Source organism: Eptesicus fuscus, chromosome 14 (assembly GCF_027574615.1).
Source record: "Eptesicus fuscus isolate TK198812 chromosome 14, DD_ASM_mEF_20220401, whole genome shotgun sequence".
Taxonomy (NCBI): Eukaryota; Metazoa; Chordata; class Mammalia; order Chiroptera; family Vespertilionidae; genus Eptesicus; species Eptesicus fuscus.
In genome coordinates, this window is record NC_072486.1 from 20,801,600 (window position 1) to 20,824,719 (window position 23,120).

The following is a 23,120-nucleotide window of genomic DNA, read 5'->3' on the forward strand; positions in this document are numbered from 1 at the left end:
GAGCAATGTCACCAAATGTTTTAGTATGTTTGGAGGGAGAGAGGGGTGGGACACTGCAGCTGGGCATTGAAAGAAATAAGATTAAGAATAAGGCCAAATAATTTTATAGGAAAAAATATTTCAAGTATGAGACAGACTCCAAAGATATTGGAGATTGAACAGATAGAATTCAGCAATGAATCAGAATCTAAGGGGATGAAGGAAAGAGAAATCAAAGATGATATTAACGTGGAATTTGAGTAAAGGTTGTAAGGACTTAAGAGCTTTAAGCTAAAGGGCTTTCAATATCTAAACTGATTTATTTATGTAAAGATAATTTCAAAAGCATAACCAACATACTTGACTAATACAACTTTTATTTTTCATGCTAAAATTGTTACAAATTTTATTGTGTTATACACAATTACAAGAGTTAACAGTTACAAGTGAATTAAAAATAATAGCATTTGGGGGCACTTCTCATTTTACTATCATAAGCATGTTTTGTTACATGAACAGCAACAATAGTTAACTGCTCGACTTGGAAATTTAATAAGTGTTATGATGGAGGCTAATGTATAATACAAAAAGTACCCTATACACAGTCTCATATCTATATTACTCTTTATTCCATAATTAGAATCATGGGTTAGAATCCACCCAGTAATGCCATCATTTAAATATTTGACCAGGGAGGTCAAGTCAGCAAGCATTTCAAATGATTTTCCAAAATCTCATGTAATTTAGTTCTACAAAGAAATGTAAGACAAAACACACAAGATGTGGCTTGCTGATATCTCATGCCTGAACAAACCATTACATAATGAACTTATGCATGTTTTGCAAGTTGGCATATGCTCCATGTCACACAGTAATTTTAAGATGAATCACCCAACTACAGCTGATGCTGCATCTCCCAGACTTCTAGTTTCTAAAATTCTGGGGGAAGTGAAACAATTTACACTGTAACAGTCTACATGGTAGTAATATTACCTCTTGGCCATTGGCTCAATACTAATCCCTTTTGGTTTTTTTAGTATACAAAATATGCTGAAAGCATTTAAATACATTTCATTTAATGTAATTAAAAAGAAGGCAACAATTTCCTTCTAAAAGAATTAGATTTAGCTATGAAAAACTTGACCTTTATTATATTAATTTATGAAATATTTTTTGGATCAATACAGACCATAGTATATTTTTAAACGTACAGCCTGTGCTAAACACATGTAAAATAAACTACAAACATAACCAATCATATTATTAGTTTTAAAAGAATTAAAATTACCATTTTCCCCAGTAGTAACTTGATAAACATATAATTTGCTTTCTTCCAAATTAAGGATAATTTAAAAAATCCACTGTGAAATTTACATTCTGACTAAACACAAAAATACACAAATATTAGTTCTAATCAGAAATTTCAGCTGACAAATGAAAATGTTTATTTTGAAAATAAGACGATCTGGGATATAGAAGTGAAATTTTTGTTTCAAGAACATTGTAAATATATTGTTTTCATGTAAAAATACATTTTTTAAAGAAATAATGTTTAACAGTCTTTTAAACCTATATTCTCAAACATATTTTTCCCTTAAAATAAAAGTTTAAGATAAATATTTCATTTCAAATATTTTACAAGATAAATCAAATTAATTATTAATTATTCCTATATGAATGTGAGACAAGTATTTGCTGCTTTCAAGATGTTATGACCGAATGTAACAACTTTGGCTTGCAACTTAATAGTTTGAAAGTCAATTTATACTGCTAATCAAAGAAGGTTGATACATATTTATAAATTTAAAATTTTTCATCTTTCAAAAGAAATAAATCCTAACAAAAAATATATTTTAAAAATCAATGATAAACATTTTATTATACCAAATATCTACAAAATAATAAAGTCCCCTAATATTATTTTTGAAAACAGTTGATCCTTGAACAACACAGGTTTGGACTGCAGAGGCCAATTTATATCCAAACTGGAGGCCAGGTGCACGAAATTTGTGCACCTGGGGTGGTGTGGTCCCTCAGCGTGCGCCCTCTGAGGGACCACAGTGCACTCTCACTGTCCGAGGGCACTTGGGGAATGTCCGACTAATGGCTTAGGCCTGGAGGGAGCGGGCCTAAACCACCAGTTGGACATCCCTAGTGCTGACTTCTGGCTGAGCGGTGCTGCTCCTGTGGGAGCACACTGACCACCAGGAGGCAGCTCCTGCATTGAGCGTCTGCCCCCTGGTGGTCAGTGAGCACCATAGTGACTGGTCGTTCTGCCATTTGGTCAATTTGCATATTAGCCTTTTATTATATAGGATTGGACAGTGTAATTTAAACCCATATTATTCAAGGGTCAACTCTGTGGATGAAAATCTGTATATGGCCCTAGCTGGTTTGGCTCAGTGGAGAGAGCATCAGCCTGCGGACTGAAGGGCCCTGGGTTCAATTCCGGTCAAGGGCACATGCCTGGGTTGCGAGCTTGATCCCCAGTTGGGGGCTTGCAGGAGGCAGCCGATCAATGATTACCTCATCATTGATGTTTCTATCTCTCTCTCCCTCTCCCTGCCTCACTAAAATTAATAAAAAATTTATTTTAAAAAAAGAAAATCTGCATTTGCAGATAACTATATTTACTAGCATATGCCGATTATCAACTGTGTGGTAGGTCTCCATCCCTAACTTTCCCTTCATTGTTCAAGGATCAACTGTACTATCAAACACCTCAAAGTTTTATATGGTAATTGCAACAATCAATATATTTTTGCAATCACTTTCAAAGACTAGAAAGAAAATATGCTAACTGTAAGAGCAATAATGCTTGAGTTACAGACTTGTAAATCTTGAATCTGCCACTTAAAATCTTAACTATATTTCTTAACTTCCTTAAGACTCAATTTTCTCAGATATAAAATGAGAGGTTACAACAGTATCCACCTTAGAGGGCTCTGCTGAGGAGTAACAATGCACACAAAAGATTAATACAGTGTGTGACACGTAAAGTAACAATAAATATTAGCTATACCTAGCAGTGACTTAAGGGTCAAGTACCTAACAAAGTATATTCTTAAATAAGATGCAATCATTATATAAAGAATTAAGAACTCTAAAAAAAACAAAAACAAAAACTAGCGTGGGAGACAGTTGGGGACATGCCCTCCAATGAAATATCCAGAATTATATTGCAATAATAAGGCTAAGAACCACAAAGGACTCATTAGACTAACATTTGAAGTCTCCTAGGTTACTTTTATCGTGTTTTGGCAGTCATTTCCTATACATTTTAACACTGCACTGTGTCATCTCCAAACTACAATTCAGAAGATCTGAAGTGAATTTTATTTTTTTTTGAATTTTATTTTGTCATGAATCTTTAGGAAAAATAATTAACTCATTGTCTTAAACAAAAAAGTCATAGAAAAAATGTACACAAATAAAAAGTCATTTACATGTTATGTATTATATAGTAACCACTTTAGCAATTTCAAGTAATTTGTCTGGTATCTAATGTCTTCATACTGTTCATATTTCAAATCTCAAAAAATCTCTATTATTTATAAATAGTCTACTCTGATGACATGTCATATCTTTATTGGAATGATCAAGTACTAAATTTTACAAAAACATTAAGCTACAGATTATGGTCCAAAATATTTTATTGGTGTTAATTTCCCACTTAAAATATTCCAGGTACTAACTTCGTTACCCAAACCATAGTACATCAATATTATTTTGAGTGTGACTATTAAGCATGTGAACAGTTCCTCTAATTTTTGATCATACTAACCTGAGTCAATGACATTTCCAATGGATATTTTAAATGACAGAGCACAGATATAGGAGACAGAAAAACTAGGTCTGGCCCAGTCAAAGTATTTACTAAATATGTGAAGGTTAGCATGTCCCTCAACTTCTCCATGCCTCTCCTTCCTGTTCCAAAAGCGGAGGATCCTGCCCTCTTCTGTCTAACTCACAGGGCTATGGTAAATCACATAAGAAAAACATATGAAAGTGCTCTGAAAAGGATACAGTGCTATATACATGTGATATCAACACACACGGGCTTGTTATAGCATTATGCCTTGTTAGAATGGCCAGGCTATTAAAGGTGTAATTGAAGAGAAAGTTACCCTTGGAATTATCAGAAAAAAAAAAAGTAATATCTTTACCATGTCCTTTGGATAAGGTTTGAGAGCAGTTTTAAAGAAATGCACTGATACCTATCTATTACCATGTAAGAAACTACATCAGACAATGACCTAAGAAAAGATAAGCCTCATTTATTCTTTCCAGATTTTTAAAAATGGCTAAAATTCGGCCTTACCAGAATGTGTTATTAATTTATAGCCTGTTGTTTTAGGCTTATTCTGGTAGTTACTTAACCCACTCTGAAAGTAGTCATAGATGATCTTTATTTCTCTACTACCTTTTTTTAAATACTTATTTTAAATTCTAGTTGTTTTTTTTTTTTTTACTTAAACTCACAGAAAGTAGGTATAGTACGTTTTTGACTAAAAAGCAAATATTCCTTCACTTTCCTGCCTCTTCATTAGATACTATGAATCCAAAAGTATTTTAGAACCACAAATCAACAAAAAAATCCATTTAATTTACACTATATAATTTTCCAAGGTTAAAAGATACAAAGCAAGAAAATAAATTAGGATTGATTTTTGTAGAAGACGTATCTGAAGGATGATTCTGAAGAAATGAATGTGATTTTTAAGGAAACAGGACATGAGGACAAGATGAGAACAAAACAAAAAATAAGATTTTGTAAAACATTGGTTTTATACATAGTCACTGAAATATTAGTATCTCTAGGTCACTAGCTACATGGAAACTAGATGGGTAATTGGTCAGGCATGTGGAAACAGATTTGGAAGATCTGATACAGATGATTGCATTGTTGAAGTCAAAGGAGTAGAAATTATGAGGTGAAAGAGGGTCTAGATAATACACATTAAAAGATGTCAGAAGAGAATGAGGGAAAATGAAATGACAATGATTTAAAAAATACAAATAGAATCAGTACACTAGAGAAGTGTGGGATTTCAAGAATGGGAGTAGTCAAAAACTAAGGAAAAAACTTAAAGATTGGGTTTGACCAGAAGTCCATCCTATATAATAAAAGGCTAATATGCAAATCGAACGGCAGAATGACTGGTCGCTATGATGCACACTGACCACCAGGGGGCAGATGCTCAGTGCAGGAGCTGCCCCTGATGGTTGGTGCGCTCCCACAGGGAGGTGTGCCGTTCTGCCAGAAGCTGGGCTCATGGCTGGCAAGCGCAGCGGCAGTGGCGGGAACCTCTTCTGCCTCTGTGGCAGTGCTACGGATGTCCGATTGACGACTTAGGCCCGCTCCCCGCAGGTAGTAGACCTAAGCCGTCAGTGAGACATCTGGGCTGAGGGACATCCTTCTCCCCCAAGTGCACGAATTTTGTGCACTGGGCCTCTAGTAATAAATATGAAGAGCTGATTTTAGTTTAGCAGTAACACAGGATTAAGTTAGCAATAAATTAAGGGATGACCAATAGTTAGAAAGGAGGGCTTCATAATAATTAAGTAAATCATAATTCAATAATTAGTTATTAATATAAATAATTTAATACATGTTTCAGAATTGAGTCAGACTGATTAATAATAATGTTTCAGACTTAAGTCAGACACTTCGGGGCAGGTGGCCAGGGGAGCCTTATTCTTGTTACGAGGCAACAGAAAGATATTAATCAAGTCGCCCCACCCTCTTTTTTTGAATAGCATAGTCAGCCCCTACACTCAGTGGTATGTATTTAAAAGGTCATTAGACCTTAGTAAGTAAAAAGGCAAAAAGCCCAGTTGGTAAGTGGTATTGAAAGCATAAAACAACAAAGTGAATAAACCAATAATTTACACTTGAAAATAATTTTAAATAAAATTCAAACCAAAAGTAGAAAACCTTAAAAATGTAACTGCTAGAGGTATGATATCCATGTGATGTGCAAAGTGGTTAAATATTTAAAAGCATAATATAGATTTTATTTTGATATAGCCACTTTCATTCATTGACAGGATTTCTTGGATAATTTCAACCAAAGGAATTTCTACCTCAAAGCATTCATAAAATTGATAATTTGGGTACCTAGTAGTTATGAAAAGTGTCTTCACAATTTTTAGTATGAAAAGCAATATTAAAAAAGAAATGGAGCATCAAAATATTTTATTTAAAATTTACTTTATGCCTGATCTAATATGTAAATGGAAATATATTAACATTCTATAGGTTTCTGAATTTCATTTCCTATTTTATTTTTATGGATATCTTACTTTCTTTTGAATCTGTATCACTTGACATTAAAGCTGTATAAAAACCATGCAGTTTATTTACAATATTATACATTAATGTTTGAAGATTATACCAAAATTTCATAAAACTGTAACTAAAATGAAAAGACAAGTAAAACATTTAGAGACTTTAAAAATTTTAGGTATAGAATTTTGCAAAGATTATTTTGGTTAATTTATATGTGTTATTCAAGCACTGGCCTGAAATAAAATGGACAAAAATGCAAGTGAGTAGAATTTCAACAAATCAAAAACTAAAAATGTTTAGTGAAGATAGAAGACTATACCATATAGATGAAATACTTCCGTGTAGCAATGGGAATTATAAAATAGGATAAAAGGTTAGTCCTTAAAAGTCTTTCATAATGAATAAGCTATCAGTAATAAGTCTATAAAAACTTTCAGAAATAAAGTTTTTTGAATTATATTCATTACCAAACTTATGTTTTCAGTAGTGATTGGAGCTGTGAACCTTAAATATTTATTTTTCTGTAGGGAAAGTCTCAGTTTCCACCTTTGGGGAGTGGGGGTTAAGGGGTGGGGGGAGAAGAACACCAATCAGTAACCTTAGATTTAAGTGAAGATCCTGGTACCAATATCATGTACTTGGGAGTAGAGAGCTGCAGAGACTTGCAAGTCCACATACTTTTAGCTGTATAGAGTACTGTAAATGTAGAATAGTATAAAATTTAGGTTGTTCAATGTAAGATCCCCTATCAGAAAGTAAGTCCTTCATCCTTCAGAGTTTAAAAAATATCAATAGGGCGCTAGCCAGTGTGGCTCAGTAGACAGTGTGTCAGTCAAGGGCACATACCTCAGTTGCAGGCTCAATCCCCGACCCCATTGTCTCTCTAAACATCACTGTTTCTCTGTCTCTCTCTACCTCCGACTCTCTCTAAAAATCAATAGAAAAATATCCTCAGGTGAGGATTAAAAAAAAAAATCAATACTGTTTCTTCTTCTCTAGCTGCATCTTGTCCAGCTTTCACTGTTGTGGCTGAAGGACATTCAGGTACTCAGACTGCCCCAGCTGATAAGTCGTGTTCCTTCCACAGTCGACGTACTGGTACCTCTCCTGGGATATCTGTTCAGAGTGTCCAAAGTATGTTGTTGTCACAGTGACTCTAAAAATAAAATAAATGCAGGGAAACATTCAATAGTTACATATATAAAAGTTTTCTCAATTGAGCATACTTTTATACATTAAAATTCTCTTCAGAGAGAGATTATTTGATTGATGATAGCTTCATATTCTGGACATGGGTCTCTTAGGAAATATCTTCCCAACAGACAACAGGAATGCTGGCTGAGCTAGCCTTATCCAAATAATTATATACAACAAATGTAATTTTTTTCAAAACACCTATCTTTAGTTAAAAATACAGCATAAGTTCATCATACTATTAAAAATCATACAGTTACAGAAAAAGGGTTCATCAAATGTTAGGCTAATGGCCTAAATTCCAAACCTATAACCTACAATGTTTTAACAGCTTAGGGTAACATCCAATATACAAACCAGTAACGTTACTTCTCCTCACTAATGCTAATGATCATTTACCAAAGGGAGCAAGGAATTGGATGCTAAGTTCAGTCCTCCCCTCTGTCCCAACCCCTGACATTTTCCTGAGGTCTTGCAAGGTCCAGGTTCACTATTCAGCAGCATGTGATCCTGTACTAATACTTCTTGAGCTCCCAGCTCCTCATTTGTAACATGGGATAATAGTTATTTGACATCAGAGCACTCTTGTAAGACATAAAACCCAATTGAGATGGCATTGTAAAAATGCTGTGTATGCTCCAAGTCAGTGATTTTCAACCCTTTCAGCTCATGGCACACATAATCTAGTTACTAAAATTCTGCAGCACACCAAAAACTTATTTGCTGATCAAAAAAAGGGTATAATTTTGGATTTACAAAAAACAAAACAATAATGATTACCTACCCTTTTTGCTTCAAAGTATGTCAGATGCAAACTTATGCAACATGACCAATAAGATGCAACTCTATTATGTGACCTATATACTTATGGTTTGTGACAGGGCATTCACACTAGAAGGCTATATTGTGTTGGCTGTTGTCATTTTCTTTTCTTTTTTTTTGTATTTGACAATCTAAGGGAAAAGAGGTCAGTGTCCCTGACTAGTCAGGTATTGCATGCTTTAAAAATTCTCAGAGCACATCAGTTGAAAATTGCTGCTCTAGCCAATGTTATGAATCTGAAATTTAAACAAAGAAATGTCTTTTTCAAAAAATTCATACTCACTGCATCATGAGAACTATGTTATGCACTTTGATGGATGGCAGTGTACAGAAGTCACTGTTAAAGAGAAAACAATGTGAACACATGATACCTATGACATAAATGTAAAAGTTTAATTACAATTCTTCCTATGCTAAAGCTAAGTGATACTATTAAGATATAATAAGTAAGCAGTATTGATCATTTCCTCTATCTTACATAATGATTAATATTTTCATTAACAGGTGACCTTTCTGTGCATGAATGACGCTCAACCAACTGAACCACATGGGCCAGGGCAATTTACTTTAACTTTTTAAAAAATTTATTTATTTTTTTAATTGATTAAGGTATTACATATGTGTCCTTATCCCCACATTGCACCCCACCCCCCTGCTCATGCCCTTACCCCCTTGGTGTCTGTATCCATTGGTTAGGCTTATATGCATGCATACAAGTCCTTTGGTTGATCTCTCCCCCTTTACCCCCACCCTCCCCTACCTTCTCTCTGAGGTTTGACGGTCTGATTGATGCTTCTCTGTCTCTGGATCTGTTTTTGTTCATCAGTTTATGTTGTTCATTATATTCCACAAATGAGACCATGTGATATTTATCTTTCTCCAAATGACTTATTTTGCTTAGCATAATGCTCTCCAGGACCATCCATGCTGTTGCAAATGGTAGGAGTTCCTTCTTTTTTACAGCAGCATAGTATTCCATTGTGTAGATGTACCACAGTTTCTTAATCCACTCATCTGCAGATGGGCACTTAGGCTGTTTCCAGATCTTAGCTATTGTAAATTGTGCTGCTATGACCATAGGGGTGCATATATCCTTTACGATTGGTGTTACTGATTTCTTGGGATATATTCCTAGAAGTGGGATTACTGGGTCAAATGGGAGTTCCATTTTTAGTTTTTTGAGGAAACTCCATACTGTTCTCCATAGTGGCTGCACCAATCTGCCTATACTGTCGCCACTTTGTCTCTCCCCCTACTTTTACTTTTCACCTTTTGAAATTTCACTAATCAGTTTGTTGTTCAGAAATTTTATATCAGGCTGATAGATGATAAAAATTTATCACTGTTTTACTTAACAAGAGTAAATAATCATTTAGAAAGAATTTATAAGTTTTAGAACATCAAAATAACAGAGTATTACACATTAGAGTGGAACATCAGTTTAAACTTAATTTGTTCCACAAGCGATTTGTTTGAAAACCCAAATCATTTTCCCCATTAGAAATAATATAAATTGAATGATTCCATTCCAGACCCCCAAATGATTCCCTGTTTTGACCTTTCTTACATCGAGTACATGTCTAATGTACTGTTTAATCTAAAAAAAACAAAACACTTTACTTATTAAATTTATCAAACCACCCCTTACTAGCCTTAAAGGAATCACTTTTAGCACTTGTTCCAGGGGTATCTTTCAGGTCAGCATGCAGTGTCTTTGCTTGTTCATATATCACCGTCTCTGAAATGCTGTCACTGGCTAATGGCTTTTTATTTATCCAAATCAACAGTTTTTCTACCTCTTCAATTGCCTGTAATCATTTTTCTTTCACAGCCTCAGCAACACTAGCACTCTTTTTTCCCCCCATTTTTTTTTTAAAGAACTTCTTTACCTTCTTGTTCTAAAATATAAATTTCATTATATATTTTATTATTTTTTTAAATCTTTTAAAATTCTTTGTTGTTGAAAATATTACATGTCTCCTTTTCCCCCACTGACCTTTCCTGCCCACTCTGACCTTTTCCCAATGTTTTTATTGATTTTTAGAGAGATAGGAAGGGAGAGGGATGACAACATCATTGATTTTCATGCCCCCTACTGGAGATCAAGCCTGCCTCCCAGGCAGGTGCTCTTGACTGGAATGGGATCAGAGACTCTTCAGTCCACAGGCCGAAGTTCTATCCACTGAGCCAAATCAGCTAGGGCCATTAGCACTCTTGAGGACCTCTTTATGTTTTAAAATTGTGCTAATGGTTGATTTAGCCTGCAACAAAAACATTCTCTCCCAGTTTGGTTTACTTTAACAATCCAGACTTTTTTTTTCTGTGAACTGGGTTGAGAACAGAATTGTTCGAGATGAGAGACATTTGAGAAATGAGGCTTGACTGTATTAGCATTATTAATCTTCCCATACTAAAACATCAACAAATAGAATATATGAGAATATGATTTTAAAATAGTAAACATAAAGTGACACTGTATATATGATCTTAATTCTGGGAAAAAAAAAAAATCAGGTGTTGCACATAAATGTCATGTACATTGAAAAGGGAGAAGAAGAAAACAGAGATGAGCAGAAGTCAGAAGGAATATTCCAAAATGCGGTCTTGTGACTGCTAAGATTATGGGAGATAAAATACATACATATTTAATTCATACTTTATAATTTAACGAGAGAAAATAAAAATCAGAACTTACTACATATAACTCATTTCCTCTGCTATGATAGTAGGTACTGTGTAATCAATCTGGAAGGCAAAAAATAAAAATAAACAGAGAGAATTGGATCAATAATCAAACATTTCAGATACATTTCATAACTTCAAAGAGTTCAGAAATCTCTCCCTTTATGAGTCTGATGCTAAGACTTACTCTTATACTAGAGGTCTGATGCATGAAATTCATGCATGGGTATAGTCCCTAGGCCTGGCCTGCGATCAGGGCCATCTTCCCCAGCTGCCCACAGCTGGCCCCACCACTCACCCCCAGTTCCCTGTTCGCCATCGGGTGATCGGTGCCTGACGGCCGGGGAAAGAACCGAGAGGTTGGCTGTTCCCATCCACTCATGGGCCCCGGCCCTGCCGAGGGTGGCCATATGGCAATGGGAGCCTGCTGGCCAGGGAAAGGGACCAAGAGGTGGTCAGTGTGCCTTGTAGTGACTCAGAAGTTGTTCTGCCATTAGGGTCAATTTGCATATTACCCTTTTATTATATAGGATATTCACTAGAGGCCTGATGCACGAAATTTGTGCAAGGGGCTCAGTCTTCACAACCTGGTGGCTTGCCTCGGCCCCAGCAGCCCTGGCTTTATCTAGAAGGTCGTCCAGAAGGTCGTTCGGCTGTCCGGTCTAATTAGTATATTACGCTTTTATTATTATAGATGGGGCACATTGCAAAGTCAAGTTTTTGAGGAAACCCCCACCTCCCTCAAGGTAGTACGATAAAGTTGAGACTCATTTAACTTCTTCAAAGTATTTCATGACTGAAGCTTACCTGTCTCATATCCAGTGGACCAATGTTTGTTATGTTGTTTAAGCGTGACTTTCCAATAACTGTTTTTGAAAACTGAACTTGTGCAGTGATGTTTTCAACTTCAACAGCATAATAGTTATTGTTTGTTATATTTAGCGTATTCTGCAAAAGAAAGGAGGCAGAAAATGTGTAAGTTATCTGAAAATAAGCAAAAGGAAGATGTATTCAAACTAATAAAAATGACTTCAGTTGTGGCCATGCTTCATTATTAGAATAAAAGTTTTAACAAAAATGTCAAAGAATATCAAATGAACCAATTCTTTGGTTATATGTATGAGTACAATGTATTGAATATGCTACAATAGTGTAAAAAAAAAAAAAAAGGCCCAGAAATGGTACAGGCCGAGAATGTTAGAAAAGGTATTTGCGGCGTTAGCAAAAATTCAATAAAAATAATTTTTAAATTTCATCTAAATGTTTACTAAATGTTAATAAAGTTATTTCTTATTCTAATAAATACAAATATGGCCATATAGCAGCACTTTAAATAAATTTGGTTTAAAAGAAATTGGTGTTTTAGATTATACACAAATAGAAATTTCTACCAGGTCCCCATGGAGAAAAAATGGAAAAGATTTAAGTCTGTTTGGTTGGAAAAAGATAAAGGTACATCACTAGGTCCAACTTTTTTTTATTCTAATTCACAACTGTCTCAAATTCAGAAACAAATGTTGAAAAGTAAACAGATTATACATAGATTAGAAGCCAGGTGCACAAAATTCACGGGGTGGGGGGACTCAGCCTGGCCTGCACCCTCTCCAATCCGGGACCCCCGGGGGATGTCCAACTGCCTCTCGCAATATGGGACCGCAGGCTCCTAACCGCTCACCTGCCTGCCTGCCTGATCGCGCCTAACCCCTCTGCCTGCCTGCCTGATCGCCCCTAACCACTTCTGCCTGCCTGCCCGATCGCTGCTAACTGCTCCCCTACTGGCCTGATCGCCCATAACTGCTCCCTTGCTGGCCTGATCGCCCCTAACCACCTCTGCCTCGCCCTGCACCCGTTACCCAGGATTTCCTTCTCTAGCCAGTCACAGGCACCCAGGACCTGGGCTTCCCTCCTTCTGGCAGTCCACAGGCACCCAGGACCTAGGCCAGTTTTGCCTGGGCCGGCCACAGCCGCAGGGGACCTTGGGCAGGCGGCTTTGCCTGGGTCGCAGGCGCCCGGGACCGCAGGGTGGGCAGCTTGTCCCTCTCCCAGGCCGCAGCCACAGGCGCTGGCGCCCAGGATCATGGGGCGGGTGGCTTGTCCCTCTCCTGGGCTGGGCCGCAAGCGCAGGCGCAGCCACTGGTGCCCGGGACCGTGGGTCGTGCGGCTTGTCCCTCCCCCGGGCCGCAGGTGCAGGCGTGGCTGCTGGCACCCAGGACCACGGGGCAGGCGGTTTGTCCCTCTCCCAGGCCACAGCCTGGCTGGTCCCCATACCTCTCTCCCCAGTGTTGAGTGTCTGAGCCGTTACGGTGTGATGGTGTGAGGGCGTGATGACCATTTGCATATTAGCTTTCTATTATATAGGAAATTTTGGTAGTAATTGTTTAATTCATTTATCCTCCTAAAGGCATCTTCAAATGCTAAATGATTCCGCATACACAACTGACCGTATTTATTATTCACCATTTTCAGCAGAACCAGAAATGACAGAGAGAAGGTTAATACTGTAGACACATAGAACACAAGCTGACCAGCATCACATTTAATCTTCTCTCAACAAGGACAAAGGTGCTGTTTAACATCATAAAGGAATGAAGTAAACTATTTTTAATAAAAATTTTTACTTACTGTGATATTTAAATATATTGTACGCTTTTCATCATCATAACCGACGTATGCTGATTTGACACCGATGTATTTCACGTCGATAGACCGAGGGAAAAGGAAAAACACAGCCAATCCAGAAATCAGCAGACAGACAAACACAGAAGCCATCACATACAGTTTTCTGAAAAAGAAAATGGAATATTTAAATATATGTGCACCAAAAATTACACAATGAAACATATAGAGAGGATATTTTCAACTTGAATTTCCCCCATTATGCTAGCTGTGTAAGATGTATTTTATCAACTTTTTCCATTATAAAAGTATTAAGTAGGCTTGGGTCTGAGTCTACTAAGTACTGAAATGTTCTCCTTAAAAGATGTATTTACCTTATCGGAGACTAGGATTTCAGACTTGTTACAAATATAACATCACTGCAGTGACTCCCAAAGTGGGCTGCACATTAAAATCAAGACAGGGAGCTTTCAAAATATATAGATTTCAAGACTTCCTCTTGATTTCCCTAAAGCAGAATTTTCACATGTGAATTCTGCCACTGTGATTCCCTAAAGTGACTACTCATCAATAACCACCTCTGAAGCTCTTAAAACAATGAGATATCAACATGGCTTATCAATTTCACCTCAAGTCTATAGCCATTCTCTGTTGTTATAAAAGGTATTAAAAAATGGCCAGTATGAATATCCAAGTCTATAGTTTTGAGATTATTTCTCTAGTGGCTGAACCTGTTCTCCACTTTACAAACTGGATCCTACCCCAGCAGGTTCTTCTCAGGGTGTGCCTGTCCTTTCTGTAAGAGTTTTTATCCAGTTTCCCTCAGGTCTTCGAGGGCTTAGGATGGCCCAGTCCACTCCGATCTTTTCATGGTCCCTTACTGGATCTCTGTGGCCTTTTTCGCACTCTCTCCACGCTGGAGCATGAGGAGCACTCCCATTTTAACAAGTTATTCTCAGAGGTATTTGCTGAAAGTCCTCTGAGTGGGATCCTCTTCCTATAGGTAAGGTATTTGCTTTGGGTATCAGTGGCGTTGGGACTCTTAGGAACTCTCTACTTGCTTCCATTCACAATTTCCACACAGCTGCTCAACATTTTAAGTCCTTGCTGTCATCAAGGTTTGAATACCCATTTTTATCCTGTGCTAGTGGGAACACCCATTTTTTAAAAATAAACATGTTTTCTCTATGTGTGTTCCCTACTATTAATTTAAGTTTATCTGTTTTAATAAATGGATTTGATAAGATTCAGATACTATGCTGCTTTCAAGACCTTACCCCAACTAGGAATCTTTTTTTTTTTTTTTTTTTTTGATGACACAAAAGCATATGAGAGCATTACTTAACAATCTGATAGCATTTTTCCCTTTCAATAGTGTTAACTAGAGTAATTATTATATACTAGAGGCCCGGTGCATGAATTTCATGCACGGGGGGGGGGGGTTTGGGGGGGGAAGGTCCCTCAGCCCGGCCTGCACCCTCTCCAATCCAGGATCCCTCTCACAATCCAGGACCACTGGCTCCTAACCGCTTACCTGCCTGTCAGCCTGATCACCCCTAACACCTCTACCTGTGGGCCTGATCACCCCTAACTGCCCTCCCCTGCTGGCCTGATCACCCCTAACTGCCCTCCCCTGCTGGCCTGATAGCCCCTAACTGCCCTCCCCTGCCGACCTGATCGCCCCTAACTGCTCCCCCATGCCGGCCAGATCACCCCTAAATGCCCTCCCCTGCCAGCCTGATCAGCTCCCTAACTGCTCCCTACTGCTGGCCTGATTGCCCCTAACTGCCTCTGCCTCGGACCCTGCCACCATGGCTTTGTCTGGAAGGAAGGCAGGACTACAGGAAGATGTCTGGTCGACCTGGTCTAATTAGCATATTACCCTTTTATTAATACAGATAATTTGAAAAGCAAAAAAAAACAAAACAAAAACCACACAGCAAAACAATTTGCCACTTTTTTATGAGTATAATCACTTACGTTCTTCTTGGCCTTAATCTCTGATCACTATATGGAATCAATGCCACCAGCTGGTTTTCTTGCCCTAAGAGTTAAAGAAGTTTAAAAATTTATTAACATGGTTAATTAAAAATGTAGTGACTGCTCAACAAAGTCTGGTTTGGAGAGACCAAAATACCATGTGGTTCTCATCACATTCCTTTAGTAAACTGCTCTCAAAATCTTCAGAAATTATCCAACTTGGATCTTTGTATTAACCATTAAAGAACCAAAGTTAAATTCTCTTTTAAAGCTTTCCATATGCTTCAATTATTCCTTCCAGACCCCTCCATAACTCTCCCCTCATTTACACTACTCCCAACACACCCACATATGAAAATATATATATATATATGTATATAAATATATATATATATATGTATATAAATATATATATAGTATAAATATATGTCTCTTTGTGTATATATACATATTGCATCTTTGTGTGTATATATATCTACATATTGCATCTTGGTATTCATTTAGATAAACTACAATCCTGGTTAAAACCAACCCTTAGCTACTGTGCCTATATCCACAGTTAAATGTGAGAGAGAAAAACATCCAACTATACTCACTGGTCTGATTTTAGATCACTAATCTCAAGTAGCCCTTAATGATGCCAACAATCATACTAATTTCCTTAGTTCACACTCTCAACCTGACATACCAAGACCACCATTTCATAACTTCAACTTTTTCTGAAACATCCAATATCTTCTTCCCCATACTCACTCTGAGCTCAGGATGTAGCAAACAGAAGAGAACTTTCGCAAGCTCCCACTACCACATGCACCTAAACTATCTACTGCTGTGTCCACACATTCTACCTTCTTTCCTGTTACTAAGAGTAGCCCCCTGCACTAGGTCTAATAATTCTCCCGGCTCCTGCATTATCAATGCTTTCTCTGTGGATCATTCTCTCCAAATATTATTCACTCCATCTTATAAAAATCCCTCTCCTGACCTCACAGTCCCCTCCAGCTATACTACTTCACTCCTTCTTTACACAGTAAAACTCAATGCAAAAGCTATCTTCCCACTATATAACCGCTCCTCCTATGTACCTGATTCCACTCTACACAGGATATACATCACCAAATCCAATGGTCTTTACATCACCAAATCCAATGGTCAATTCTTAGTCCTCACATTAATTGATCTATCAGTAATATTTAACAGTCGATCAATTTTTCTCCTTTGTATATGTTCTACATTTACCTTCTAGGACACCAAATACAGATTTCCTCCTTCTACACTAGCTGCTCTGTCAGTGTCTGCTAATTCTTTCTCATGCAACTGACCTCAAAATGTAATGCTCAAGGGTTCAGTGCTAGGGCTTTTTTTTCCACGCTGCCGAACTTGGTGCTCTTGTTACCGATGAGACTACAAGACCTTGGTTCTTATCTTCTTAACACATTAAGCGCCAAGCCTGTTTTGTCTTCCTTTCCGTTTAGCCTGAGATATCCGGTTTCACCGATATGCTGGCGGCACCAGTGACTGACGAGGTCCGGACGCAAAGTATAGTGTCAGTCACCGGTGACCGACATGGCGCTTAACGTGTTAAAAGAAAGGTCTCAATCAAGAGATAAAGTGCAGAAGAGCAAGCAAGAATTTATTGACAGTAGCAAAACCACACTTAGGAACAAGGAAGGGCATAGAAGAAGCATCTGGAGAGCCCAGGCTGGGCTGCCTTGGCTCACTGGGAAGTCAGAGAAAAGGGGACCTTGGAGACAGGTTCAGGGGTTATCCTGGGACAAATTGCTGCCGCCCATTGCTCCCCTGGTTGCAAGTCTCATGGGGTCCCTTGGAGTTTGGGAGACTCATGCCTGTGGGGGAAGAGAATGGCATGGCCTGCTGGGACCTTTCTTTTCATGGGGTTTTCAAGGCTGGACATTTAGGAGGGTCCTTAAGGGAGGACCAGTAGAATATCCATTATCTTTATGCTGATGTACCAAAATGAGATTTATTCTCTTCATCTGTCCTTGGGTGTGGTTGGCAAATGGCACTAACTGGATTTCTGTTACCTGTCTCCCTGAGGAGGGTGATTTAAGCTATTACCCTCTGGTTGGGGAGAACTACAAACCATTTACTCTTAAGTGTCCTTGTTTAGGGAAGATAGGATTTACTAGGTGGCTGCAAACTGCTGTTTAACTATCTGTTTAGTTTCCCTATTTCACTTGTCCTAGAATTTTCATACCTTCTTACTATCCTATAACACTCTCATCCATCTCAGCTTTAAGTATCACCTGTATACTGATGACTCCAGCCTACACGTTGCACATGAATTCCAGGCCCTTGTTATAACTGCCTATTGCACATATCCATGTAGGTGTCAAATATGCATCTCCAAACATACATAACTAAAACTGAGCTCCTGAGCTCTCCCCTGACATAGACCTTCAAGCCTTTTCTCCATCCTAATAACTAGTTCATTCTTCCAGCTGCTCAGACAAAAAATAACTTTGGAGTCATCCTTGATTTCCCACTATCCACTTCCAGTTGCCAAAAAAGCCCATTGGCCATACTTCAAAAACATATCCAGGTAATCTTCCCCTCCCCTAGTCTGGTACATTAATCCCTTCAACGAAAATAATCCTTTTATTCTCAGTCACTACCACTGCAAAGATAAAAATCACCACATTCAAAGGCCAACTCCTCAAATATAAACTTTCCCAACCCAAGGCATCTATCAGAGACTCTGCTAGACCTCCTACTGCCACTCTGTCCTTTCCTTGGGCTTCTCCAGAGTCACATTATCAACGCTAACCAAGCAGATAGCGAGAAGAGCACAAACGTGCTTTCACTCTTTCTATTGTTGCCATTGCTCCTAAAATAGCCTGAAAACAGCACACGGGAATTACTTCCCTTTGATTTCTATGATATTCCACAAATTGATATTTTTTTTCCCTATTTGACTCATCGTCATATACCATCCCCCTTCATGCAGTTCCTCTTGTGCCAATGCCTGAAATCATTCTTTAAAGGGAAAACAATGCACATACCCCTAGGAATTCTTCCTGTTCCTTGACAAGTGGGGCAGGTGACACTGTCTCTTCCCGTAAATTCCACATATGGAAACTGAGAGACATCTCCACTTCTTCCATCTTCATTATGGACTTCATTACCAACCAGCCCGTTCCTCATGTTTTCAGTGGATGCGACTCCACCGTAAGCATCTTCTTTAGTTGAATGCAAAGGCAAATGAGAAAAAGACTTTCCCATGTCTAAAGAAAAAGAATAATCTTATAGCAAACTTCACACACAAAATATGTATACGTAAGAACCTTATAAAACACTTATACCAATCTAATTAATTTAGAAAATTTCAGGGGCATGTTCAAACATTCAGACAGACTACTTTGGGAATTAGAATTATATTCAATCAAAGTAATGTCTGAAACAATGAAGCCACTTACTTGAGTCCAAAAGTGTTTATCTATCAAAATATCTCTCTATATAAAACCCTAATATGCAAATAGACCGAACGGCGGAACAACTGGTCGCTATGATGTGTGCTGACCACCAGGGGACATGCGGGGAACATGGCAGACATCAGCAGTGAAGGGGATGGTGGAGCAGATGAGTGGGGGGGCCAGACCAAGGCAGGGAGCCTCTGGTGGTTACTGAAAATTCTTTGCTCCTGTGTGCTGTGGTCCCGCCTGCCGCTCAGTACCATCAGTGGGTGTGAGAGGCAGATGCTGGCCCCAATCGCCCCTCAGGGATTCTCCACCTCTCCCTGCTCCTGAGGGGCGATTGGGGCAGTAGCCACTGCTTGCACCTGCTGATGGCACCAGCCCCGCTCGCACTTGCTGCTGGCGCCGGCCCCAATCCCTCCGTGCCATCAGCAGGTGCGAGTGGGGCTGGTGCCATCAGCATGTGGGAGCAGTGGCGGGGTTGCTGGCAGACAGGGGACCAGGGGGCCTGGTGGAGGGGCTGGACGGGGGTGCAGAGGATGGGCCAAGACCTGCCTCCGTGCCCACCACAGCCTCGTGGTCCACACTTCCTTTCAAGGTGCATGAATTCATGCACTGAGCCCCCTAGCTATGAAATAATATCATATCAGACTTGTGATGAGAATGGGCTTTCAAACAACATTACAATTTAACATACTTTCTCTGGGTTCTCTGAAAAGTAATGTGGGCTTCACATTTCTTAGAATAAAACACAAACACATATTGCCTTTTAACCAATTAGCACCAAAGGCAAAAGTTTCTTTAACAGTTAAGAAGATAACAATTAGGTATCACCAAGCAAATTCAAAGTAGTATTTTTCAATCTTTTAAAATTCATGCTCCTTTGTCATAAATAAAATTTAAAATCCCTCTCATCCATACATTTTTTTTTGCTTTAAACATTTAAACACTTGCAACAAAAATAACTCAAAAACCAAATTCTACATGTTTTTCTCTCATTCAGCAGTTGGCAGAGTTAAAATTATGAAAGGAACATTCCAAAATATTGAATACTAGAGGCCCGGTGCACGAAATTCATGCATGGGGGGCGGTTCCCTCAGCCCAGCCTGCACCCTCTCCAATCTGGGACCCCTCGGGCTATGTCTGACTGCCGGTTTAGGCCTGATCCCCAGACATTCCTCTCACAATCCTGGACCGCTGGCTCCTAATCATTCACCTGCCTGCCTGCCAGCCTGCCTGGTCGCTCCTAACTGCCCCGCCTCCTGCCAGCCTGGTCACCCCTCACTGCCCCCCCTGCCAGCCTAATCGCCTCCAACTGCCCCTCCTGCCAGCCTGGTTGCCCCCAACTGCACTCCCACCCCGCCGGCCTGGTTGCCCCTTAACTGCCTCCCCTCCGCCAGCCTGGTTGCCTCTTACTACCCCCCTCTGTCATCCTGGTTGCTCCTAATTGCCCCCCTCTTGTCCGCCTGGTTGCCCCATGCAGCCTCCTGTTCAGTCGTTTGGTCATTCCTCACCAACCCCCCTGCTGGCCTGGTCACTCCACGCAGTCTGCTTGTTCAGTCGTTTGGTCATCCCTCACTAACCCCCCTGCCAACCTGGCCGTAGGCAGCCATCTTATGAGGGCATGAGGGTTAATTTGCATATTACCTATTTATTATATAAGATAACTTACCCGTACAAAACATCAATTTCAAAATTTTAGCATAACTGTCAAAAATAACGTGGGGAAAATTAAGTATAAATTTAAAGCCATTTTTATATGTACAAGTTCAAAAACATAATTTATGACTTCTACAAATGCATTATCTTCTCTTGATTTGTTTCAATGACATTAAATCCCGGCCAAACCAATACTTGCCAGGCACAGGTATGTCTTAGGAGAGAAAGACACAGAAGGCAAAGCCAGGGGCTCTGTCTGGACCTCATCTAACAGTTGCCTTGATAGAGTCTGCCTCAGAAAGGTGTGTGTGTGCCCTGCCTGCTTGGCTCAGCTCAACCTATGAACCAGGAGGTCACAGTTCGATGCTGGTTGCAGGGTCTATCCTAGTGTGGGGCGTGCAGGAGGCAGCTGATCAGTGATTCTCATCATTGATACTGATGTTTCTTTCTTTCTCTCTCTCTCTCTCTCTCTCTACCTCACCCTTTCTCTCTGAAATCAATAAAATTAAAAATAAAAAAGAAAGGTGTTTCAAGGCTAATGGCCAAACACCACACTTTGTCAGGTACTGGGCATCCCCACACTTGTTACTCCATTTTCCTCAGAACCCTTATGAACTTAAGCACTTTTATTCCTGGAGGCTGGTTGGCGTATAGAGAGGTTCTAAGCCGCCTTTCTCTTCTGTGTGCTCCAAGTGTTTTTTGTTTGTTTGTTTGATCGCAGCCTTTTAATTTACTGAAAACCAACATGGAACTCAGACTCGGTAGGAAGAGAGAGGAAAAAAAGTACAGCAGCCCATCCAATTTAAATGGATCGTAACTTCCTGCGATAACGAAGGAAGCCAGTCCCTTCCATGAGCTACAAAACAAAAACCCAGCCTACCGTCTACTCCGGAAAGGTTAAAATGAAGACCCAGCCAACCGTGCAAGAAAACTCAAAACCAGCAAAACCAGCGGCCTCACAAGGTGTGGGGGCGTGGAACCAACCAGGGCGTCGCAGCCTGAGCCCCTCCGCAGGAGTCAGCCTGGGTCTGGGTAGGAGGAGGTGGTGGCACAACACCTCCATCAACACAGCCCAGAGCTCCGCCCCTGTCGCCTGGCGGGCCCAGCTCCCCGGCGGTCTCCCCTCCCTCCGCTCTGGAAGGGGACCTGGGGCCGCGCAGCGGGGGTCGCTCACCGGCGCTGGGTGGTCCCGAGCTGCTCCGGGGCGCACAGGCCGGAGAACAGGGTCGCGGAGTCCGCGGTCAGGCGGCCGGGGCTGGAGCGACTGGCCTGCAGCAGGGCCACCGCGGAGTCAGGGGGCGGGAGCGACGCGAGGGCGGAATCAGCTGATGCCTGCCCTGTTGCAACCTGCGCCCGCGCCTGCGCAGAGCGCGCTCCTAGGCGTGTGTGTGTGGCCAGAGCCGTGCCCCGCGCCTGCGCCCTGGCTCCGCCGTCCCGGACCGGAAGCGCAGCTGCCCTGAATGTGCGCGCTTGCGTTTGTTACCTTGGTCTCCCAAGACTTCAAGGTAAAAACTGGCCGCCTGGCCCTAGAAAATGTAAAAGTAAGAGTATTACTCCCCCCGCCCCGTGGAGGCCATTTCCCTTTACAAAGGGGGAACAACGTGCACGAGCTGCCTCAGCCCTCCGCTGAGCCGGCTTCTGGTCCCCGCTCTGAGGCTGGACCCTGACCCTGCCCATCGAGGCGCTGGGAGGGGGATGAACTGGATGACAGACTCACGTCTGTTTTAATTTAATGTAATGTAATTAAGTCGCACTTACTTTTAACTTAGAGCCTCTTGTTCAGTAGAAGGAAAATATAAGCAGGAGGGAATCTAGTTTGTGTTCGCTTTGGTTTTGGTTTGGTTTGTTTTTGCACAGGGCGTCCCCCGCCCCGCCCTTTCCCTTCTCAGTGGTTGGTCAGCAGGAGTGGGAGAGTCCCGTGCTCGGTGGACCTTGGGCGACTTTCCTCGGCGCCTCAAAGGTTAGAGGTTAGGTTCTCTCATTTAGAAAATGAGAATAACAACAATACACAGTTGTTCTGAGGGTTAAATGAAATGCAGGGAATAACTGTTGAGCACAGACGGGACTCATGGCTTGCAGGAGGTTGAACATTTCATGAATTTAAGTAACATATTCTCCTAGTATTTGTATCTTAAGTAGTAGCTCCTGTATTTGTAGTTTAAGGGTATGCATTAATATAATCAGAACAGCAATCTCAGGTGAGACAGTAAGTGACCTGGGAGACAATGGGACTCTTCAAGCTGGAGTTGTAGTACTAAGGAAGGGGAAATCACAGGAATGTTTTTCTTCCGAGGCCATAACTGTAGCTGAAGTTAGAGAATGATAGGCAAGTTTTATGGGTTCAGCGGGGCAGTTTGCCAAATCCAAAAGGCCAGCCCAGCTGGGATGTAATACTTCCAGATTCCAGGGTTAGGCAAGATGGTTAGAATTAAAGAAAAAGGTTTCAGGAAGAGGCCATCCTT

At 40.2% G+C, this 23,120-nt stretch overlaps 1 protein-coding gene across 3 annotated transcripts; it reads right to left on the reverse strand.

Moving 5' to 3' along the window:
• Positions 1-336: 336 nt before the first annotated feature.
• On the reverse strand, positions 337-22,476 carry TMEM106B (transmembrane protein 106B). 3 transcript variants are annotated; one of them, XR_008558076.1, is made up of 9 exons: positions 21,833-21,959; positions 18,589-18,810; positions 15,566-15,629; positions 13,592-13,751; positions 11,777-11,917; positions 10,983-11,032; positions 8,571-8,624; positions 7,118-7,427; positions 337-4,677 (listed from the first exon to the last, which is right to left on the reverse strand). XR_008558076.1 is itself a non-coding variant. In XM_054725985.1 (8 exons), the coding sequence occupies exons 2-8, from the start codon at positions 18,806-18,808 to the stop codon at positions 7,289-7,291; spliced, it is 828 nt and encodes a 275-aa protein (XP_054581960.1). In that variant the 5' UTR covers positions 18,809-18,810; positions 22,417-22,476; the 3' UTR covers positions 6,838-7,288. The 3 variants fall into 3 exon arrangements, 2 of the variants coding, with proteins under 2 accessions (XP_054581960.1, XP_008146874.1); XM_054725985.1 differs by lacking the exons at positions 337-4,677; positions 21,833-21,959 and adding an exon at positions 22,417-22,476 and having other exon boundaries at positions 6,838-7,427; XM_008148652.3 differs by lacking the exon at positions 337-4,677 and having other exon boundaries at positions 6,838-7,427.
• Positions 22,477-23,120: the final 644 nt, after the last annotated feature.